Source organism: Parambassis ranga, chromosome 16, assembly GCF_900634625.1.
Source record: "Parambassis ranga chromosome 16, fParRan2.1, whole genome shotgun sequence".
Lineage (NCBI taxonomy): Eukaryota > Metazoa > Chordata > Actinopteri > Ambassidae > Parambassis > Parambassis ranga.
The window spans coordinates 19,308,851-19,331,369 of record NC_041036.1 but is presented as its reverse complement, the minus strand read 5'-3'; the positions used below and the strand labels follow the sequence as shown (position 1 = coordinate 19,331,369).

Below are 22,519 nucleotides of genomic sequence, written 5' to 3'. Positions count from 1 at the left end.
CTATCTCCACAGGGAACAGCCATGCTTGCCAGCCCTTGGCTTTACAGTCTTGGGCTAGAGATTGATACTTCGTGGCCTTCCTTTTGTGGGCCTCCTCACCTTGCAGGTTAACTCACCACAGGATATAACAAAGCTTATGTCAAACCTCTCACAAGCAATGTAGCCCTCAGTACCACAGCAGGGACAGAGCAGGAAACAGACTGGCTCAAAGCTGCAGTCAGCAGCTCTACCTAGAGCAGGGGAGGATACATCACCACAAGTGTACTTTTGTTTGTGTAATAGTTTCTTAAAGGCTTATGTTTCTCTCTTTGTGACTATTGCATCAACAAGATCCTCTCTTTGGATATTTTTCAGCAGTTGCTGGACAGGTAAGACACTCACACAAGCATTTAAACAATTATGTCCAAATATGTGTAATTTAGCCTGATAAAAAGCATGTTCAGAGTTTGAGATGTGTTTTTAAACCTTTGTGCAATAGCTGGTACTTGTTTGTATTTCATATATTCCTTCCTTCTGTTTTCTTGGCAGGATGGGCAGATCTCAGCGGATGAGCTGCAGCGCTGCCTCACTCAGTCAGGCATCTGAGGATGACCTTTGCGAGCTGCAGCTGGCCATCGCCTCCATGGGTAAGAGCACAGTAAAAGATAGATAGATAAAAAAACTGCAGTAGCTGGTGCTCGCTGTAATCATTGCTCCATTCTTATAGTTTCAGATTAATTTTTAATCAGTGTATTGAAAAACATAACTGATGAGATATGAAAAAGTAAACTGATACACAAATGTGTAACATCAAGGATACAAATATGCTTTGATATGCTTGGTACACATAAATAAAGTGCCAAGATATTATTCACAAAGCTAGATCTTCCTGCTAGCTGAGAGTCACGTTTTTAAAAGCAGATGTTTGTCTATTTAAGTATTAAACAGACTTCATTAGATAATGTGTGTGTGTGTTCCTGTGCAGGTTACCATCTGAGCCCTCAGGCTATGAACTGCATTATGAAGCGCTACAGCAACGGGGGAAGAATCCGCTTTGATGATTTCATTAGCTGTTGTGTGAGACTCCGTGCTCTGACTGGTGAGTTAGAATTTAAATATTCTATAAATCAGGTTATACAGAAAGAAAATGTTTGCCCAAAATCAGGTCTGATGATTGTCAAACTCAACTCAAGGAGGCTGTTACAATGTGTGTTTTTCAGATCAGTTTCGAAGGAGGGACACAAGCCAGACTGGCAATGCCACATTTCAGTATATATATATATATATATATATATATATATATATATGAGATTTTGTTTATATAATGTGCAAGATGCTTTCTGAGCAAATATGATTGAGTAGGTGACAAACTGTTGATGTGTTGGTACACTCACTCATTTCTGTCTCCTAGTTTATTCAGGTCACCATGAGCGTATGAAAGAGTCAAAAGAAGACTAAACCAAAGGGACAAACCAGCCTTTTAACATCATCTCATATTATTATTAACATTGTGTGTAATTAATTCTGTGATTTTAATCATTGTTGTACAAATGTCACTGTCACATTCCATCTTTTTGACTAATTCATATTTTGACAAAAAATATAATCTCACACGAGGCCAGTTCTAGGCAGGGGCAAGAGGGGGCAGTGCCCCCTCAAATAAATGTCTTGCCCCCTGTTAATATACTCACAAATTTAATATATTACGCGTTGACAAAATGATCATCGGTAGCGGAAAAATCCGACAAGAAGGGGCACTTTTTATTAGCGTGTCTGTCCGTCCACTGTGTGTATTCACCATTGACAGTAAAGACTATGGACAGAGCTTCTGTGACGTCACCCGTTTGTTTCTGAAGAGCCGTTCTGAGGCTCGGTGGGAGGTTCCGGGACGTGATGACCGCCGCCATGTTGACAGCGTCACGTCCACCAAAACTCCAAATATGGACAAAGAGGGGGAGCACGAGCGGGGTTTAGGGGGGCGGGCGATCGTGGGAGCAGGAAACTCACGCTGTGATACGTCAACTGTCTGTCACTCAAGCGGCAACGCCCGTAATTAGGCGTAATTTTAAGTCAAGTACAACTGACACTAGAAGAGAACCTATCATCTGAGACCACAGTGATTTTTTGTACCAGGCCGTAAACTTGTTAATTTCTGCTGTGAAGTCGGCCATTTTAACATGGGAGTCTATGGGAAATTACTCGCTTTTGGAGCCAGCCCCCAGCTGTTGCAGCGTGAATTACAAGTTTTGACACTTCCGCATGGGCTTCCACTTTGAGCCCCGAAGGTTGCCGCTTGGGTATTCACAGGCTGCAGCGCACACACACACACACCCTGAGTAAACATCCAATCAGCGTCCGTATGCAAATGAGTCAACACGTAACGGTGTAGTGACAGGTCTCAGTGGTTACGGAGAGGAAAGACATAGAAGAAGCTGCACACACGCATCTCAGGGAGTGTGAATACTCCGCGCCGAAATGAACTTTGTTGTTGTTCTTGCCACCTCGGGAGCGAGGAGAAAGTTCTTTGTTCTCGTGGAGCATGCTCCCAGCTCTACAACAAGCACAGAGACGTGTCCATGTCCGCTGAATGTGACAGACTGAAGACAAATGACCGCTGTCTGACAGAGCCCTACTAAAACCCCACCTCACACTGTAGTTCTACACTGTTCTGTTTGATCACCACTGCAGTTTCTACAAAGCCAGCTTACTTAATTTCCACTCCAGCTCTAGCAGGACACAGACACTGCAATGTATCCATTTTATGTGAACGTTTTTGCAAAGGGAAATAGGAGACTGTGGTTGTAAAGTGGACAGGAGTACAGTGCTTTAAAAAATACAAATAAAACAAACAAATAATAAAAAGGAGAAAACATTACATGATCTATAGCCTATCTGCTGTGCTTTATTTATTTTAGTGTTACTTTTATTCATAAGACCTTTTAGGTTTGTAAACTTGAACTTACCTTAGATTACATGTTTTTGAGAATGAGACCATCCAGATAAATGTTATGTTGTTGATTAATAAAATCTGGATTAAGGATATTTTATTTATTCATTGTTAATGTTCATAATGTTCATGTTTTTCCCCTGAGGGATCGCCACCTTATAGTGGTCAGGGGGATTGCGTGCCTCAGTGCTAGACCAGCAGAAGCTTAGTCTTCAGGTGGGACTCACAAGTTGGACAGGTCTGAAGATAAAGGCCTGACAAAGTGCAGTCCACTTCTCCAGGCTGGCTTTGGACACAGCTAACAACCCAATTCAGCAAGGAACGTATTGTCACTATAAGACCAGAGGAAAAAAGTGCTTTAACATGAAGTGTACACATGATGCCCCCTTCACATTTCTGACTGCCCCCTCATACATGCCTGTCTAGAACCGGCCCTGATCTCACATAGAACCTCAATCTGCCTCAGTACACTGAAGTGCCTGCACATTGCAGGATATAATATCACTACCACTATAGTATTTTTACTATATGAAATAAATATACATATTTGTTCTTGTGCTGTTGTTGATGTTGACGTATTCTTATAAAAAAAACACAAATCTTATTAAAACATTTGTAAACAAACGGAAACAGTAAGGTAACCAAATGTATTTTTGTATTTTTTATGTAGTCAGGACTACTGTTCAGTTTAAGAGACAAATGCAGTTTATTGCATTGTATTTTCAGTCTAATCTTACAACTACAATACTTGATCCACAGAGACATCTGGTGGACAAATGTTTTCATAGTTATAACGCTTGAATTTTATATTTAGCTCAACTGGACTATATTAGATAATATTTCTGCCAGTTTGTCTTTTATTCGATATTAAATACAAACCTGCTGAAACTGTCTTAGCTGGTGAGCAAAGAAGCGCAGTGCTGTTAGACTTGTCGTCAAATACGGAAGTGAAATAATTTGTTGTAGTTGGCTGAAATGAGGTCATCTTACCTGATACATCCACAAAAAGATGCTTTTCGTTGTCGTTAAGCTGTTTTCCCTCAGTAATAAGCTGTCAGAGTGACCTGCTGTGGGAGCTGATCGTACCTATTTATACATAGCCCACGCCTTTTTTGGGGATAGTTTCACTTTTGCTTCTATTGTGCGGCTGCCGCCATACAATCAGGTACGTTGGTTCAGATTATAAAAAGTATCTCACACTATTTTATACTGTTGTTTCTGTATTTTTTGCATTACTGCATGCTTGTTATTCCGTGTGGTATTTGTACTGTAAAACTGTCTTTAACGATAAGATGAGACGCGGAAATGGCAAAGATAAATGCAATAAATAATTGAAAGGCTAGACTGTAACGAATCCGATAGTCGTGTAAAATGCTGTCGTACAAAATAACGTCGTGCATATGGATGTATTTGAAGTTATTCATTACATACTAAGAATATATTAAGGGAGCTCTACGTTTGAGAGTTTGACATTTCCTACAGGACTAACCTGTGTAATCGTGTTTCATTTAAACACTAACAAACCGTAACTCACTTAAGAAATACAAAATAGAAAGTCAAACTCCACACACTTTAACACACTCTTTACACACTTAAAAAACGAAATAGAAAGCATGACGTAATTTGTTTATCTAATAGGCTACAGAACAATGATGCCTTACTACATCTACACCAATAGCAAACCTGTCACCGTAAAACTGCAAATATATAAGCTAATAATCTGAGTTCATAGACAATTAAGCAAGGTGATGCTAAATTTAAATGAAATATAAATTTGCTTAGTTTAGATTATATTAACACAGGATTTAATTCATTATGATTTGAGCCACAAAGCCCAGTTTATTGGCTGTTGGGGGATGATAGTACTGAATGCTGAAGTCATGTAAGAGTCTTTTGTGTTCAGGTTTACCACCTTGTATAAATCAAGCTGATGCACCATGTTTTATGTTTTTCAAAAGGTATATATGTTACCATGACCCAGCTTGAAGAGACAGAGGAACATGACCAATCCAATGCTCAGAGGTAAAATCACAATTCATCTGTGATTGGTGAAATACAACATTTTAGAATTCAAAGGAAGCTGATTTCTCTACATGCCAAGGATCAGGATGGGTTTCACACTTCACATTGTTTCATAAAAGAATTTCATATTTCTTAAAAAAGTCCCCAAGACCACAAAAATAAGCAACTAAATCAACTGAGTCCATGCTGCTGTTAGTCTTCAGATTTGGTGTTCTGTAAATATTAAATAATCATTATGGGTGAGCAGCATTTCAAATTATGTTATTATAATGGTTTCTTCATTCAGCACCTTTGACTCTGATTTTGGGCATTACTGCACACACACTGTCTTTCTTTATATTCACTGAGGTTCATGACTTTCAATGTCTCTTTTAGGACAGAGCCGGGGAAACCTAACGATCCTTCACCAAGCTGTGTATCCAGGAAGAGTGACAGCTCCATGGATAACCCACTTGTTTTCAAACAGTAAGATACATCTTCAAAGCAAGTTCACTTTTAATGGCAGGAAGTGTCTGTAAAGTTATAAATTATATTACGTATTCTTTAGGATGAATCATTATGTTGGTTGCTGTATGTGTGATGAATCATTACTCTTATTCAGCTGATTATTGTCACAGTCCGTTTCTTCATTTCTTTCAGGATTAAACAGAAAAAAAGGACTCTGTTGTGTCTTTAAAAAGTCAGAGTTCCATGGATAACCCTCTTGTGTTTAGCAAGGACTGTTCAAATTTAATGTAAGTTAATTTAGCATGGCAATTTTTAAAAATGGTCAATGACCCAGTTTAGTGTAGCTGTCAACACTACTGAACTATGTCTTCTCTACAGATGCCAACAACGGTCATCAGAGGTTCCTGCTGGTCATCAGGCAATACTGGACACTTTATTTATGGTTAGTAGCTTTATCACAGCATCTCTAACAGTGAGACATGTTGCATTAGTGTTAGGGGTGAAAGAGAATCAAGTATTGTTTTTCAAAATGTCAGTATCACAGACCATTAGACTTTGACAGAGTTGAGTTTTTGTGTCTAAAGCAGATGATTAAAAATATTGTTTCACCACAGCTTCTTGAGGAGAACATTATCACCTTTGTAAAGAATGAGCTGAAGATTCTTCAAAAGTGTCTGAGTCTAGAATACCCAGAATGCTTTGAAAGCCAAGGTGAGAATAAAGAGGTGATAAATGGAGAAGAAGAGGAACAGAGGAGGAGGTTCAGAGAGGCTGTTCTCAATTTCACTGTGCAGTTCATGAGGAGAATGAAGGAGGAGGAGCTGGCTGACTCTTTGGAGAGTAGTAAGTAACTTTCAATACAGCAGGTGCAGCATGTAACTGTGATAGGAGTCTACTATAGTCTGCTATATTCGGTTAAAATGAATATTAACTTCTCAGCTCACCAGCTTGTATGTAATGTATTGTACTGTACTGTTGATCTGACTTACTTGAGTTCCCCATACAGGAACTCTGTAAGGGATTTCTATCTGGTCAAATTTCAGTATTTGTGCTTAAATGTAGGTGCCCTTACAAATAGGTGTAATCCAATAAAATGTGTCTTTTTTGTCTTTTTTTTGTAGAAGCTCTTATGGTCATGTGTCAACATAAACTAAAATCAAACCTGAAGAATAAGTTCCAGTGTGTGTTTGAGGGAGTCCCTAAAGCAGGAAATCCAGTCCTTCTGAATCAGATCTACACAGAGCTCTACATCACAGAGGGAGAGGCTACAGAGGTCAAGAAGGAACATGAGATCAGACAGATTGAAAGAGCATCCAGGAAACCATCAACATCAGAGATGGTAATAAGATGTGAAGAAATCTTTAAACCATCTTTTAGAGGAGATAAACCAGTCAGAACAGTGGTGACAAAGGGAGTGGCTGGCATCGGGAAAACAGTCTTAACACAGAAGTTCTGTCTGGACTGGGCTGAAGGTAAATCCAACAAGGACTTCCAGTTCATACTTCCATTTTCTTTCAGAGAGCTGAATTTACTGAAGGAGAAAAAGTTCAGTTTGATAGGACTTGTTCATCACTTCTTTCCTGAAACCAAAGAAGCAGGAAACTGCATGTTTGAAGAGTTCCAGGTGGTCTTCATCTTTGATGGTCTTGATGAGTGTCGACTTCCTCTGGACTTCCAGACCACTGAGATCCTGACTGATGTCACAGAGTCCACCTCAGTGGAAGTACTGCTGACAAACATCATCAGGAGGAAGCTGCTGCCCTCTGCTCGCCTCTGGATAACCACCCGACCTGCAGCAGCCAATCAGATCCCATCTGACTGTGTGGACATGGTGACAGAGGTCAGAGGGTTCACCAACCCACAGAAGGAGGACTACTTCAAGAGAAGATTTGGAGAAGATGAAAAAGGCAGCAGGATCATCTCCCACATAAAGACATCAAGAAGCCTCCACATCATGTGCCACATCCCAGTCTTCTGCTGGATCTCTGCTACAGTTCTAGAGAATGTGTTGAAAAACAGACAGGAGGGAGAGCTGCCCAACACTCCTACTATGCTATATATCCAACTCCTGTTGTTTCAGACCAAAGTGAAGAAGGTCAAGTATGATGGAGGAACTGAGACAGATCCACATTGGAGTCCAGACACCAGGAAGATGATTGAGTCTTTAGGAAAACTGGCGTTTGAGCAGCTGCTGAAAGGAAACTTGTTCTTCTATGAATCAGACCTGACAGAGTGTGGCATCGATATCAGAGCAGCCTCAGTGTACTCAGGAATATTCACACAGATCTTTAAAGAGGAGAGCAGGGTGCACCAAAATAGGGTGTTCTGCTTCATCCATTTGAGTGTACAGGAGTTTCTGGCTGCTCTTCATGTCCACCTGACCTTCATCAACACTGGACTCAACCTGCTGTCAGAACAACAATCCTCCCTGTGGCCCAGACTGTTTAGAGATCCAGCATCTCTGTATCAGAGTGCTGTGGATAAGGCCTTACAGAGTCCAAATGGACACCTAGACTTGTTCCTCAGATTTCTTATGGGTCTTTCACTGCAAAGCAATCAAAGTCTTTTACATGGCCTTGTTCCACAAACAAAAAGCAGCGCATTGACCAATCAGAATACAGCTGAGTACATCAGGAAGAAATTAGGTGAGGATTTGTCTCCTGAGAAAAGCATCAACCTGTTTCACTGTCTGAACGAGCTGAAGGACTGTTCTCTGATGGAGGAGATTCAACAATACCTGAGATCAGGAAGACTGTCCACAGATAAACTGTCTCCTGCTCAGTGGTCAGCTCTGGTCTTCATCTTACTGTCTTCAGAAGAAGAGCTGGATGAGTTGGACCTGAAGAAATACTCTGCTTCAGATGAGGCTGTGCTGAGGCTGCTGCCAGTGATCAAAGCATCCACCAAAGCTCAGTGAGTTTAAATATATACTTTAAGTCGCTACATCGAACACTGAAAACATTTTCTTCAATCATGCATTTGTTTCTTCAGGCTGAGCTGCTGTAATCTGTCAGAGAGAAGCTGTGAAGCTCTGGCCTCAGTTCTCAGCTCTCAGTCCTCCAGTCTGAGACAGCTGGACCTGAGTAACAATGATCTGCAGGATTCAGGAGTGAAGCTGCTCTGTGAAGGACTGAAAAGTCCGCACTGTGCACTGGAAACTCTCAGGTCAGTGACCACAATTTTAGTGACACATTTCCCCAAAGTGCTAACTACAGTTTCTGTTTTATCTCCTTTTTAAACATAGATTTTTGTCATTATTCTGTGTTTGTAGACTTTCAGGGTGTCTGATCACAAAGAAAGGCTGTGCTTCACTGTCATCGGCTCTGAGTAACAGCCCCTCTCATTTGAAAGTGTTGGACCTGAGCTACAATAACACAGGAAATTCTGGATTAAGGTTGCGTTCTGGATCATTGCAGGGCTGTGGAATGCAAACTCTCTGGTACGAACAGACAATGGTGTAGACTGTGTTATTATTATTTTATATATATTATATATATATGTGTGTGTGTATATATATATATATATATATATATATATATATATATTATACACTGCTCAAAAAAATAAAGGGAACACTTTAAGAACACAATGTAACTGCAAGTCAGTCACACTTCTGTCAAATCAGCCTGTCCAGTTAGGAAGCAACACTGATTGTGAATCAGTTTCAGCTGCTGTTGTGCAAATGGAACAGACAAGAGGTGGAAATGAGGGTGGTATGAGGGCCTGACGTCCACAAGTGGGGCTTGTGCTTACAGCCCAACACCGTGCAGGGCGATTGGCATTTGTCATAGAACACCAAGATTGGCAGATTTTCCATTGGCGCCCTGTGCTCTTCACAGAGGAGAGCATGTGACAGACGTGACAGAGTCTGGAGAGGATGTGGAGAACGTTCTGCTGCCTGCAACATCCTCCAGCATGACCGGTTTGGTGGTGGGTCAGTAATGGTGTGATGTGGCATTTCTTTGGAGGGCCGCACAGCCCTCCATGTCCTAGCCAGAGGTACCCTGACTGCCATTAGGTACTGGGATGGGATTCTCAGACCCATTGTGAGACCATATGCTGGTGCAGTGGGCCCTGGGTTCCTTCTGATGCATGACAATGATAGGCCTCATGTGGCTGAAGTGTGTCAGCAGGTCCTACCTGATGAAGGCATTGATGCTATGGACTGGCCTGCCCGTTCCCCAGACCTGAATCCAATCCAGCACATCTGGAACATCATGTCTCATTCCATACGCCAACACCACATTGCACCACAGACTGTCCAGGAGCCGACTGATGCTTTAATCCAGTTCTGGGAGGAGATCTCTCAGGAGAGCATCTGCCGCCTCATCAGGAGCATGTCCAGGCATTGTAGGGAGGTCGTACAGGCACGTGGAGGCCACACACACACTACTGAGCATCATTCTGACTTGTCTTGAGGAATTTCCACTCAAGTTGGATCAAGTTGGCCTGTGATGTGATTTTCCACTTTCATTTTGAGTATGGTTCCAAATCCAGACCTCCATGGGTTAATGATTTTGATTTACATTGATCATTTTTATGTTATTTTGTCCTCAATGTATTCCACTATGTAATGAATGAAGATTTTAAACAGGAATATTTCATTCAATGAGATCTAGGAGGTGTTATTTTAGTGTTCCTTTTATTTTTCTGAGCACTGTATCGTCAGAATATTCAGAATAAGATAAGTTAATACAAAAACGTGACAGTAACACTTTTCAGAAGCATCTATGAACACTCCAGGGACTTTACTAAATTTAACAGTTGTTTATCAGTGGATTCTCTTGATTAACTAGATGTTAGATATTGGTTGCTGTTCTATTTTATTTATTTATTTATTTATTTATTTTACCAGCATGGAACCTGAAGGATCATTCTTTATAAAACCTGGTCTGGGGAAGTGTAAGTATGCTTTTATATATATTGACAAAAGACTAACTGATGATGACCCATTGACCATGCATGTATGTGATTAGGTACATACAGTTTTGAACTAGTAACTATTTCTTTTTGTTCAAATCAATGTTATAAATTATTGTTAAAAATTATTTAAACCACTTTTAGAACAAAATCTATAACAGTTGATAAAGTGATGTGTTTTAATTCTCCACCAGATGCCTGTAAAGTCACAGTGGACACAAACACAGTAAACAGAAAACTTGTCCTGTCGAACCAGAGCAGAAAAGTGACAGTCAGCAGGGAGAAGCAGTCCTATCCTGATCACTCAGACAGGTTTGACTACTGGAAACAGCTGATGTGTACAGATGGTCTGATAGGGCGCTGTTACTGGGAGGTCGAGTGGGAAGGACATGTTTATATTGCAGTGACATACAAAGGAATCAGAAGAAACGGAGAAGGGGAAGACAGCTGTCTTGGAAAGAATGCACAGTCCTGGAGTCTGCAGTGCTACAAAGACGGTTACTCCGGTCTGCATAATAACAAAGAAACCTCAATCCCTGTTACCCCGTCCAGCAGAGTGGGAGTGTATCTGGACTGGTTTGTGGGCACACTGTCCTTCTTCAGTGTCTCCTCTAACAAATTGATCCACCTTCATACCTTCCACACCACATTCACCGAACCAGTCTACCCTGCTTTCAGGGTCAGGACTGAGCCATTTAACTCGTCACTGTCTTTGTGTCACATATAACACCGTATCACATCAGGATTTTGGATGCAGTGGGGGTGAAGTGTGTGCCACTGTGATGTCCTCTGCTTTAATCATCCAGCACTGGAGCAAACTTCTAGTGACAGAGGATGGAATAACAAATGTATCTGCTTGCAACAGTCGTACATATTGATTGTGGTGTGCTACTGTGTAATGATGCCTGCACACCCCAGGTCATTCAGACTCTGGAAATGGACACATGATACTTGGCAAAAAGCTGCTGCTTTCACTGTTCTAACCAAGTTGATTTTTAACTTCTGTACACAAGTCGACACTCCTCGAGCGCAAACATGTTGTAGTCTCATCACTTTGAACAGATTCACCACTTTTTCATAACAAATATCTATGAAATGTGATAGGTTGTACAGTTTAACTTTACAATTATATTTATTTTATTTATTTATATTATTTTACACTTGCTGTAAAATTCTTATGTCACAGCTTTGATCTAAAATGAAATATTTACTCTTACTGAATTGTGACAGCTGATTTTGAACTCTGCTTGTATTAAAGAAAGAAAAATACACACTACAAAGGTGGATTGGTGAGCTACACAAGCATGCACAAATTAACAACAATACAGGAACCTGCATTAAATGTAGCACAAATAAACCTTTTTTCATAAAAGACATGGTTAACTGGCTAAATCCATGTGAGTGAACGTGTTTGTGTTGTTGGTTTTCTTTGAACTTTTGTGTATTATTTGTTTCATTTCTTATGTTATTTGTATCTGCACACTGGTGAAATATTTGGTGTAACAAGTAGGTAATTAAAGCCAATCCTAGACATTTTAAAAAGGCACAGGGTAAATATAGATCATCTTGTGGGTAATTTATTGAATCTGATATGGCATCAGCAGAATCAAAACATGACCATGAGTGTATGAAGAGGACCAGAGTAACCTAAGGGACAAACCAGACTTTTAACATCATGGCATATTATTATCAGCATTCTGTACAACCTGATTTTATTCATTTTTGTACAAATGCCACATTCCAACAAAAGAATCTAAACTCATGTAACCCTCAGTGAGAACCATCACTAGTCATTTCACTGCATGAAATAAATAAACATATCGTACATTTGTTTTGCTCTTTTTAATGTTTTACAAGCCACTGAATACAATGTGTGTGTGATCTACAGAGACCTCTGCTGGCCAACTGTTGTCATAGTGCTATAATAATAATAATAATAATTTTAAACAACAAAGTTGTCACATTTATGCTTATGACACACTTGTTGAGTTTTATTATTTTGGGGATTTGACATTTGTGTGCTCATCCTTTAGAGCAGGCTGAACAGGATCTTAGTGTCAGCATCCAGGCGGCCTGTTCTCTGTGTGAAAAGGTGTGTCTGTGTTCTGACTGCTGGATCATAATGTACATACTCTGACATGTATTGCATATCTGTCCTGAGAAATTTTGGGGAGTTTTGGGGAGCTTAGTCCTGGGTCTAAAGCCTGAACAGATGGACTGGAAATAATCCATTGAATGAAATCTTCCTGTGGTGTTTCCTCTCTTTGTTCTTCTTCTTTAGTAGGCAATGCAGCCTGTACTGCTTGGGGCCACAGGTAAGTCAAGGGCCTCTGAAGGCTGACACACTAGGATACCTACTTCTATTTATGTTTTTAAACATCATTTACACTTCGGAAATAGACATATATTTTTATTTTTAAAATAAAGTATGACAGGAGAGGCATTCACAACCTTACTGTAACACAGTGTCAGTAGTTCCTGTGTAATATGCAACATTTTGTTCTTATAGTTTAAGCACCGTGGCTGTAAAATTATTTTCATGTCACAGCTTTAATATAAAGAATGGTCTGTCTGTTGTTACTCAGCTCTGCTTAAAATATTATATGTTTACAAGAAATATCAAAAACATAAAGCTGGATGTGTCTGAGCTACACAAACATGTGTGTGAAAGCAGGGAGGATCCAGGCGCAGGTCTGGAAAAGGGTTAACAGTTCATTTAAGAACAAAGGTAACTAAACACATCCACCCAGCAGCCACTGCAGCCTCATCAGAGCACCTGTGGAGAAACACACAGTCAGAAGAACTGAAATGTTCAGGAGAGCCCACAGGGGGCGACATCAGTGAATGAATGCTGATTAAACACAGAATAAAAGTATACTTATCTTTTTTGAATCCTCTGCTCTTCATTTTCTGTAAAAAGAAAATATAAAGTTAATGAGTGACCTCAACCATGAAGAAATACTTGTTACGTATTGAATTCTCTTGATAACAGTAGATAAATGTACTGATCTGTGTTGGTGCTGCGTGCTTCTCCCTCTCTTCTCTCTAAAGGATGACAAAGGAGCAGAACAGTTAATGGCTTCATCAGAAATATAGAAAAATAAGCATTATTGCTCAGAGTCTTTGTTGAGGACAGAGGACAGAACATGGGGTGAACATAACAACACGTCAGTGTTTGCTAATAAAACAGAATGTTCTGTAAATATGAACTTATCTTTTAGAAGGAGAGGGCTCACTGTACACGCTGCCTGTCTCTCTGGCTCTGTCTCTGGTTCCCTTTCTCTACAAGACAAATAAAAAGTGAACATTAATAAAGTGACTTATTGATGTGTGCAGGGGATGAATAATGTCACAGATGAATGGATATTTATCTTTTGGAAGAAGAGGGCTCTCCATGCATGCTGGCTGCTTTTCTTCTGGTCTTCACGTCTCCTCTCTTTCTAAAAGGCAAATGTCAGACAAACACAACTTTGTTAACAACTGTAAAATATTAATAATAAATCTTAATAATCATAGCTCACAATGCAGGTGGTGTCTAGTCCTCAGCCTCTTCTTCTTCTTCTAAAGGACACATTCACATATTAATCACAGCAGATCACCAGAAACACTGTTTAAAACTGTGTTATTATTTATATGAGTACACTACACAAACACCATCAGTACCTGTGCAGCTTTTCTTTAAGTCTCTGTCTTCTCTCCATGTATCTAGAACAAAGAAGGAGAAACACAAACAACAGCAATAACAACTTCACACTCGTCACACTCTGATGCCCTTCTGTGGTGGACGATGGCCGCGGTCTCCGTGGTCTTCCTCTTGGCGCTGCGAGGGACTTTGAACCGGCAGAGGACCGCCATCAGTACGATGCCATCTGTACTGTAGTCCGTCACCCTCCACCGGTTCTCCAGCTTGGTCTCCTCACTGAGGTAAACGGGGGAGATGACCCTGACCACAGTGCGTCCATCCAGCTCGACTGTGCGGACAGAATTTCTGCGGTCCGCCTTCAGCAGTCCCAGATCAGCTATGTCTGGGAGAACTGGGGTCAGAATAGGTCTCACAGCAGCTCCAGCAGGCGGCGCCATCAGGCTCGCTGGTCCCGCAGAGAGCAGAGGAGGAAGGGTGTTCTCCTGCTGCTCTGCTGCAGGGAAGAGAGAGACCAGCTGCTTTGCCGTGAGAACTGCCCGACAAGGAATGACTGGGAAGCTGCTGCTGCCCGTGGCAAGGCTGTGGAACAGGCTGGGGATGGTTGTAGTCAGAGACTGGATGTCCGCACTGCTCAGAGGTCGGTTCCTCAAGTTGGTCAGGAACATCTTATAGACCGTGGACCTCAGCAGAGAGCCTACAAGGACAGAAAAGAAAAACAAACCAAAGACACCTCGTCAGGAATCATGGTTTTCATACAGTTCATCACAAATTCTGCTCGAACATCTCAAAGTGATTCATCATTTATAAAGTGCAGCAAACTACACAACACATTTGGAGCATTCATAGTGATCCGCAGTGTTTAAATGTAAAATAAAGTCATGCTCTGAGCTGGTTCGACTGACAGTTCACTGACTGTGTGTGAATGTTGTGTGTCAAAATGATCCATGCTGTCTAAAGTTGGCTGTTACTCTGAGGACTGATCTGCTAAAGATTCATCTATTTATAATCCATCATTTCATTTTCAAAGCTGAATTTTAGCTTCAAGGTTTTTTTGGCCTCAGAAATATATGAAACTTCATCTGTCTGTTTTACCATAGCGGGCGTCCACGCTGGTGGTCTTGAAGGTCAGCAGGAACCTCTGGCGGCGGGGAGTCATTGTCCTCACTGCAGAAGATGTGGAGTTGAAAGAAGAGTTGGAATCTCCAAGCTTTCAGGATTCAGGGTTTTCAGCACTTGCTCAGGACTTTGGCAAAGATCTGCTTCAGTCAGTAGCTCAGGTGCAAAGAAAGTTTAAAACGTGCTGCCTGCTATTTATAGGGATGCAGCTTTCCATCACCATGGTGACACATACTCAAATGTAATTATTTGTTTTTTAATGTTTCTAAGCATTTTGTTGAAATAAATATGATGTATGTTATAGTGAGAGTACATTATTAATACATTTATTTATTTGAATTTGAGATTATTTTTAATTGTACAATACAATACGTTTTTTCTCAACTGTCCCTGTGATGTAACATGAAGTTAGAGATGACGATAAAACCAAAAAATTAAATCAGCATATTTATTTATCAACAGTGTGTGTGTGTGTGGAGGGATGCTAGATAAAACGTTCTTTTAATATTCTAGGACATAAATAGATACTGCAGACAGACACCAGGGGGCGTACTGCACAAACACTTTTTGATGGCTGGTGTCATTTTCCTATGTACATGTATCCAGATCATGCTGCTGTGTGTCAGACTGCTTGTTTTCCTGACAGTTCTGTAGCCTGTTTACACAGTTTCTGTCCACACTGATGACATCAGCAGTGAAGTGGTATAAAAATATGAATATAAGGCAATGCAAGAATGAGGTGATTTCCTTTTTCAGGCCTGACTATAGACCAACAGAGAACATGGATGGATTATATAGGTGATCTAATCACCTATATAATCTGTATGATAATCATCATATGCTCTTGGCTGCACGGTTCCTGGTGACTGGATGTTTTTTTAGAGGATTTCTGATTTCCAGTTGACTGGATGGTTTTCCACAGAAAAAAAAACATGCTTGACTTTTTTGTAAATCCTGGGGGTTATCCTAAAAAATGCCATATAGCTGTCATTATATATCTGAGAGTATCTGAATAAAAACCATGTGAGTGACTCAAAGTAAGAGCAGTAACACTGTTAATACAACTGAAGTAGATATACCTTCTCATAGTGTACTTACTTCATAGTGGAACTGCACTGTTGCGACTGAAATGTGTCCTAAATGTTTAAATAAAATAAATGCACTAAGTTCTTTATATGTTTAATCTGTCATCACAAAATAAAATGTATGTAGAAAATCCATTTAATTGCAGATCTATAATCCAAAAATAAAATCATTTGAACATTTGGAATTGTTACAACTGAAATTCTGATGGATCCGTTTTGTAAAAAAAAATCAAGTATACAATAAATAAAAAACTTTTTGCCATTTTACTGACAAATACATTCATATTCATGTACAAAACATTTTTGTGCTACTGCAGTTTTTAATAAACATTTCTCCACTGATTTGCTCACTGATCTTCAGATTATGACAAAAAAAAATTGTCTTCTGTGCAGTACCAAACGTTCACCAGCAGGTGTCACTATATGTAACACATTTTCTGGCCTCAAAGCTAAAAACCAGTGTGATGTTTAGGTTGCAGTTTTCAGAATCTTAAGACTGGTACAAGACCGTTGTCTTGACAACTGTTCATGAGTGAACAGTAAAGGTTTCTACAACTAACAATTTTAATAAGCTGAAATAGATTTCCAAGTTTTACTAACTATCAACAAACCCAAACACAGAGGGTTTCTCAACAAGGGATATTTAATCAAGATAACATAAGGTGATGTTAGAAGAACATTTTTTTAACCTAACTTAAAATTTTACTAATTTTTAAGTTGAAACAGCAAATTTACAGTGCACAAATCATCATAATATAAAAAGTGTTTCATTTGCATTTAAAGGTAGGGTAGGAGATTTCATTCTGATGCACTTTTTGTTAAATTAGTGTAACTTCTCTTTACAATCCGATAGCAACCGATCAGTTCGGCAGTTTCGCATAAAAACGAAGAATATGAATCATCTGTGGAAGCTTTAAAATGCTAAAAACATCAGCCAATCCTTCAAGTGGACCCTGCGTGGAGTATTGGCTGGTTGTCACTCTCTTCCTGCTCTGCAGAGAGGTACGTTCATGATGGCCGAAGTCACAGACTTCGCTCGCCTTCAGGTAATGCGCGTCTATGTGATTGGAGGCGTGGCTTCGGGGTGAGCTCCGGGAGAACGGGGCGTGTGTTTACTTTCGAAATCTGGCTGACTCTCACTGAGTTTTCAAAATCTCCTACCCTACCTTTAAAAGTGATGATTGGTGTGTGGCAGCATTCTGTTCTGCCGTAACACATGGTGAAAGAAATCAGTTTAGACATGAGAAAAAGTATTGCTAATGGCTGCTAAGTAGGTGAAGGATATACTAGCTTATCAAAGTGATTCTAAGTTGTGGAGAAGAACTGGTTTGAAGGTATTATCAAGAATTTGAAAGAGAGTCAAACAGAACAAAATTGGCAAAGGTAGGAAGAGAGAAGAATTTAAGAAACTCTGGAAAGAAAACTACTCTAAGGTCAACCTGGAAAAAATTAGAGCTCTTTGGCCACAGAGTTGAGAAAGTACATGTGTTTGGAGGGGGAAAAAGTGTAATGTAGTGTAATGTGATGTCAGGATGCTTGAGTTTGGAACTGGGAAGTTTGTCAGTGTGGAAGGAATCATGAAAAAAGAAGACTGAATATCTAAGACTAGAATATCTTGAAAAAAAAAAAAAAAAAACATCTTTTTGCAGGTGACAACCATGGCAAACAGAGTGCTGTTTGGGCTTCATCAACAACCACTGTGCATCCCCTGTGTCATGCATCATAAGGTACTCCAGTGATTTAGTATTCTATTTCTTTGGGCGTAGAGGACTTTTTATGACACTGTCTCTCTTACTTAACCTGCATCGTGAATTTTAAGTATTTCTTTGAAGTATGCATGCAGACTTCAAGCCAAAGCTTACTGAACCTGATGCATGAAATTGGTTGAACACACCTTTAATCACCGTTTAATACCGCTGTTGACTAACATGTACAATAGAAATGCACTGTGACCATTGTTGCATCCCGTGAGCTGTCCCTGAAAAGAACAGCACGTCCCAGTTCCGCATCCTGTCCTCAGGAAGCGGAGGGGGGAAGTCAAAGAGGTCAGGTACCCATCAAGGTCTCCCTATTCAGCACAAAGCTGCATTAATGCCTCTATGCTGTTATGTAACATCCTAACCCGGCACACACCCTTATTAAACACTGTAACAAGCTATTCCTCACTCTGAAATAATAGACTGGGTTTTTTTTGTATAAGGGATATGTTATAGACTGATGCCTGATAAAACTGTATGTAAAGTAGAGATCCTTAAGGGTTAGTGCTGCTCCAGGCATTTAGCTGACACTCACACAGCAGAGTAGACCTAAACACAGTTAAACAGATACAACATGCTTCTCCTCTGCCATGAATGTCACCACTGTTTGACATACAGAGCTCACACTGTCAGCTCATTCACATTTGCAGTTTGGTCTATAATGAAATATATGATAGAAAGTTACATAGAAAACCACAGTGTTTGTAGAGGAGCATAGCACATAACATACATTTTATTAGGAAAAATCCTCCATGTTTTCAGTGAGATTTCCTACGTCCTGTCCTGGCATGTCCACATGAGGGTTGGAATATTTTACATTTTATGGAGAAAAGTGATTACATACAGTAGATAATAGACCCCTATTTCTTTCTGCATGCTTTCTGTTCTAGTTAACAATCTCCTGATGTTTGGCTTATTTATGTACCGTATTTTCTATACTATGTCGCACTTTTTTTCATCCTTTGGCTGGGTGTGCGACTTATACTCAGGTGTGACTTATCTATGAAAAAAATTGTTAGGCTTGTGTCCTGACGTCCCATTACAAATATAATGGCAGCTGTTCTGTGCCTCTCCTGATGGTTCTCTTCCACCTCCAGCTTGTCCACACGTTGCATTCAGAGCATAGGTGACATGCTTGTTCATGGAACGTTGAGCCGATAGGCCGATAGGTCGCTAATTCCAGACAGCTATATGAGCGCACAGTAGTCCTTTACTCATTTAGGCTACAGGACGTTTATAGGAGTTTCTCTGCAGTGAAGCTAATCATTTCTCCACCTGAGGACTTGTTGAAATGTGTGTGTCTCACTCTCAATGCCCTGCAGCCGTAGCCTACCACTTAAGTTAAGAGGAATTCAGGAGGCAACGTAGTGATTTACGCTGGCCCGCTGATGCGCCTAATACTCCGGTGCGACTTATCTATGTTTTTTTTCTTCGTCATTAGGCATTTTTTGGCAGGTGCGACTTATACTCCAGTGTGACCTATAGTGGAAAATATGGTATGTATCTATAGAAAACTACACATATAGCCAACAGACTCATCCCCAGTAGTCTATATTTCAGTGTCAGTTTACTTTCCAAAGACAAATCTTCCTGTCTGGAAGCAGCGGTACATCACAATGACACGCACATTCTGACAGGTCAGTAAGCCAGGGCTGTGACCGAGGTTTAAGAGCACTGACAGGACACTTCCTGTTATTCAGACAAATCACCAGCAGCCCAACACGACACAAAATATGCTGATAAGACTCTGGATATCCTCCAGGCTCCACAGGATGCCTTGGTCTCTCTCTGCAGCCACATTGGGGATGCATGTCCTGCAGTGAGTAGACATGTAGTTGGTACCTCCACCCTCTGTGTTGTGATGACATGACACAAGAGACGTGTGGACCTGATGTTTCTCAGACATAGTTATTGTGTAGCTGTGGGTCCACTGTAGCCCTTGGGTTGTGCTACTGATGGTGTTGTGTATAGGAATTATCTTGTGTGTGTCTTTCCTAATCAAGTCCAATCAGTATCATCAATCACAGCTGGACTCAGATGAAGGAGTAGAACCATCTGAAGGATGATCAGAAGAAATGGACACACCTGAGTTCAATATATGAGTCACAGCAAAGGCTCTGAACACTGAGGACCATGTCATATTTCACTTTTTCTTTTTTAATACATCTGCAAAAACGCCAACAGTTCTGTGTTTTGTCAGTATGAGGTGCTGTGTGTACATTCATGAGGAAAAACATGAACTTAAATGATTTTATAGCTGCAATATAACAAAGAGTGAAACATTTAAGGGGCTCTGGATACTTTCTGTACCCACTGTAAGTGGGTTTCATATTGGTTTGCTTGTTAGGAAATATTTTTGTACAATATAAAAACTAGTTTGAGACAGTCCTTCAGGACTCTGGAATGGATGCTTTTATCTAAAGTGCCTTTTACTGTCATGAACACATGCTGTTTAATGGGCATAAGATATTGTATCGTGGAAGGCTGCCAGACAATGATGAAAAATGTGCAGTATTATATTCATGTAAAGGATTTTTTCCATTGTTATGCGTTCTCATAAGGAAAGCGGTAAAAATAATCCTGACACAGAGACTGCTGCTACTTCTCTTTCATGTATTTATGCACTTCATAAGCATCTGAATGCTTTGTGTCCATGCTGCTCCATCAGCCTCCACCCTTGAGGGAAGCAGTGTCGGTTATGCAACTTGTATAGTGGCACCTCAGGCTCCTGTCTTTTCAATCTCTGTGCTTTCAGTACTTTCTCCCTTCGGTGAGCAGCAGGAATGAAAACAACAGACATAAGGGAAGATAACAGAATGTGTCTATACAGATCCACATATTGAACATATTTTGAGTGATATGGATGTTTTTGTTCCATTTTATATCAGATGAAGTCAAAGTTTCAGTCTGCATTTGGCTGTGAAAATGCCTTTTAATATGAAAATGACTTGCTGTAAATGGAAATGTTCTGTGGTATCTTTTTATGCATTTTTATGTAATATTCTTTGGAACTTGGATCTTTTTCTAAGAAAGTCAAAGATATTAGGCTAAGTATACATTTCTGTGGTTTTCTAATAGGAATGAGTCAGCCTGTGGTTTTTACAGGCGGCCTGAGAAACAGGAAACAAACACTTATGAGGTTAACAGACATGTTTTTGTTGTAAGAGCAACTTATTTTGGGCAAACTATGCTTTGCTTAACAACATTTCTGCTTGATGACGAGGAAAAGACGTTGAAATTGAATCCAGTTAGGACAGAGATTAGCTGGTGTTTGCGTCCAAGAAAGAGATGATTGTCTCTACACAGTAATCATCCAGACATATCTTAAGTACATTTTGCACATCAGACTGATAATACATTCAATTCTTTGCTATACTTTGCACAGCAGCATTTGTTTCATAACATGATGTTAATGTGCAGCTTCTTCTAGGAACAGTTATGGCATCGCTGCCTGTATCAGAAAGTCTGAGTGAAGAATGTAGTTCCCAGAAGAGTACTAAGTACTAATATTTTTTCTTTATGCACCAAAGCAGGTCTCTCTCTCTCTCTCTCTCTCTCTCTCTCTCTCTCTCTCACATACACACAGGACAACTTAAATGGGCAGTGCTTGCCATGGCAGATTCAACTTCTATCAAAAATATAGCAGAGTTAGAAAAAATCAATCATCATCAATCATTCAAACAAAGATATGTGCAGGTCAGGGAAAATACAGAGATAAAAAGTGTTAAAAGTGTCACAAGAACATAAAATACTGGGCTGCTTTAAAGGAAAAATTCTAGCTCATAGACGACAGGTTTACTTTATCACAGGTGCAGTCAGAAGGGATTACAGTAATAATAGCCTGAACAACCTGTCTCCTTACCAAAACACCTCTGTGGGTGTAGCAGAGGCCTGGCACAGATCTCCTTGCCCCTGAATCGTTGCCACCATACTTGCGACTTTCACAGAAACAGCTGTGCACATTTACGCTCAACAGCTTGATAGATTAAGCTACACATAACTGGAGACAGATTTAAAAGCAAATGATGTGTACGATACTTGAAAGTGGTAAGCTCTCTCGGAAGCCAGCAGTTTCTACGCTTCAGGTGTTGGTCTAATGTCGAGCTTCACTATAGCTGTCAGGACTGTGGCGTTGCAAACATGGCGGCGATCGGAGTGTCCCCGAGCCTCAAGAAGGCTCTTCAGAAACAAACAGGTGACGTCATGGAAGCTTTGTCTATAGTTTTTACTGTCAATGGCCCAGGTGAGTGTTACTATTCTAAAATTCAAAATGGTGAACTAGAACATGCAAAGTATTTTCTGATAACATAACATGATAATCTTACCCTTAAGTTACATTTACAGTGAGTACAGAAAGTATTCAGACCCCCTTAAATTTTTCACTCTGTTATATTGCAGCCATTTGCTAAAATTATTTTTTTTACTCATTAATGTACATAAAAGGGAGTTTTTCCCTTGCCACAGTGCTCTTAGTGTTCAGGTTCTGGGTCTCACGCTCTGGGTTTCTGTGAAGCGCTTTGAGACCATTTCTGATTGTAAAATGCGCTATATAAATAAAACTGAATTGAATTGAAATATTGACAGAAAAACACAGAATTGGTGA

At 40.1% G+C, this 22,519-nt stretch overlaps 2 protein-coding genes across 3 annotated transcripts; both read left to right on the top strand.

Annotated features, from left to right (window-relative positions):
- Positions 1–323: 323 nt before the first annotated feature.
- Positions 324–1,437, top strand: LOC114448424 (sorcin-like; the record flags this gene model as incomplete). Its single annotated transcript, XM_028425347.1, has 5 exons — positions 324–368; positions 529–579; positions 611–626; positions 965–1,078; positions 1,391–1,437. Coding segments are annotated over 5 exons (273 nt in total), but the record flags the coding sequence as incomplete, so codon positions are not given.
- Positions 1,438–4,057: 2,620 nt separating this feature from the next.
- On the top strand, positions 4,058–12,045 carry LOC114448498 (NLR family CARD domain-containing protein 3-like). Of its 2 annotated transcripts, XM_028425475.1 has the most exons (11): positions 4,058–4,091; positions 4,885–4,948; positions 5,324–5,413; positions 5,588–5,682; positions 5,774–5,837; positions 6,010–6,238; positions 6,517–8,308; positions 8,387–8,560; positions 8,667–8,834; positions 10,251–10,297; positions 10,510–12,045. In XM_028425475.1, the coding sequence occupies exons 4-11, from the start codon at positions 5,639–5,641 to the stop codon at positions 11,040–11,042; spliced, it is 3,051 nt and encodes a 1,016-aa protein (XP_028281276.1). In that variant the 5' UTR covers positions 4,058–4,091; positions 4,885–4,948; positions 5,324–5,413; positions 5,588–5,638; the 3' UTR covers positions 11,043–12,045. The 2 variants fall into 2 exon arrangements, with proteins under 2 accessions (XP_028281276.1, XP_028281277.1); XM_028425476.1 differs by lacking the exon at positions 6,010–6,238.
- The last annotated feature ends 10,474 nt before the right edge of the window (positions 12,046–22,519 follow it).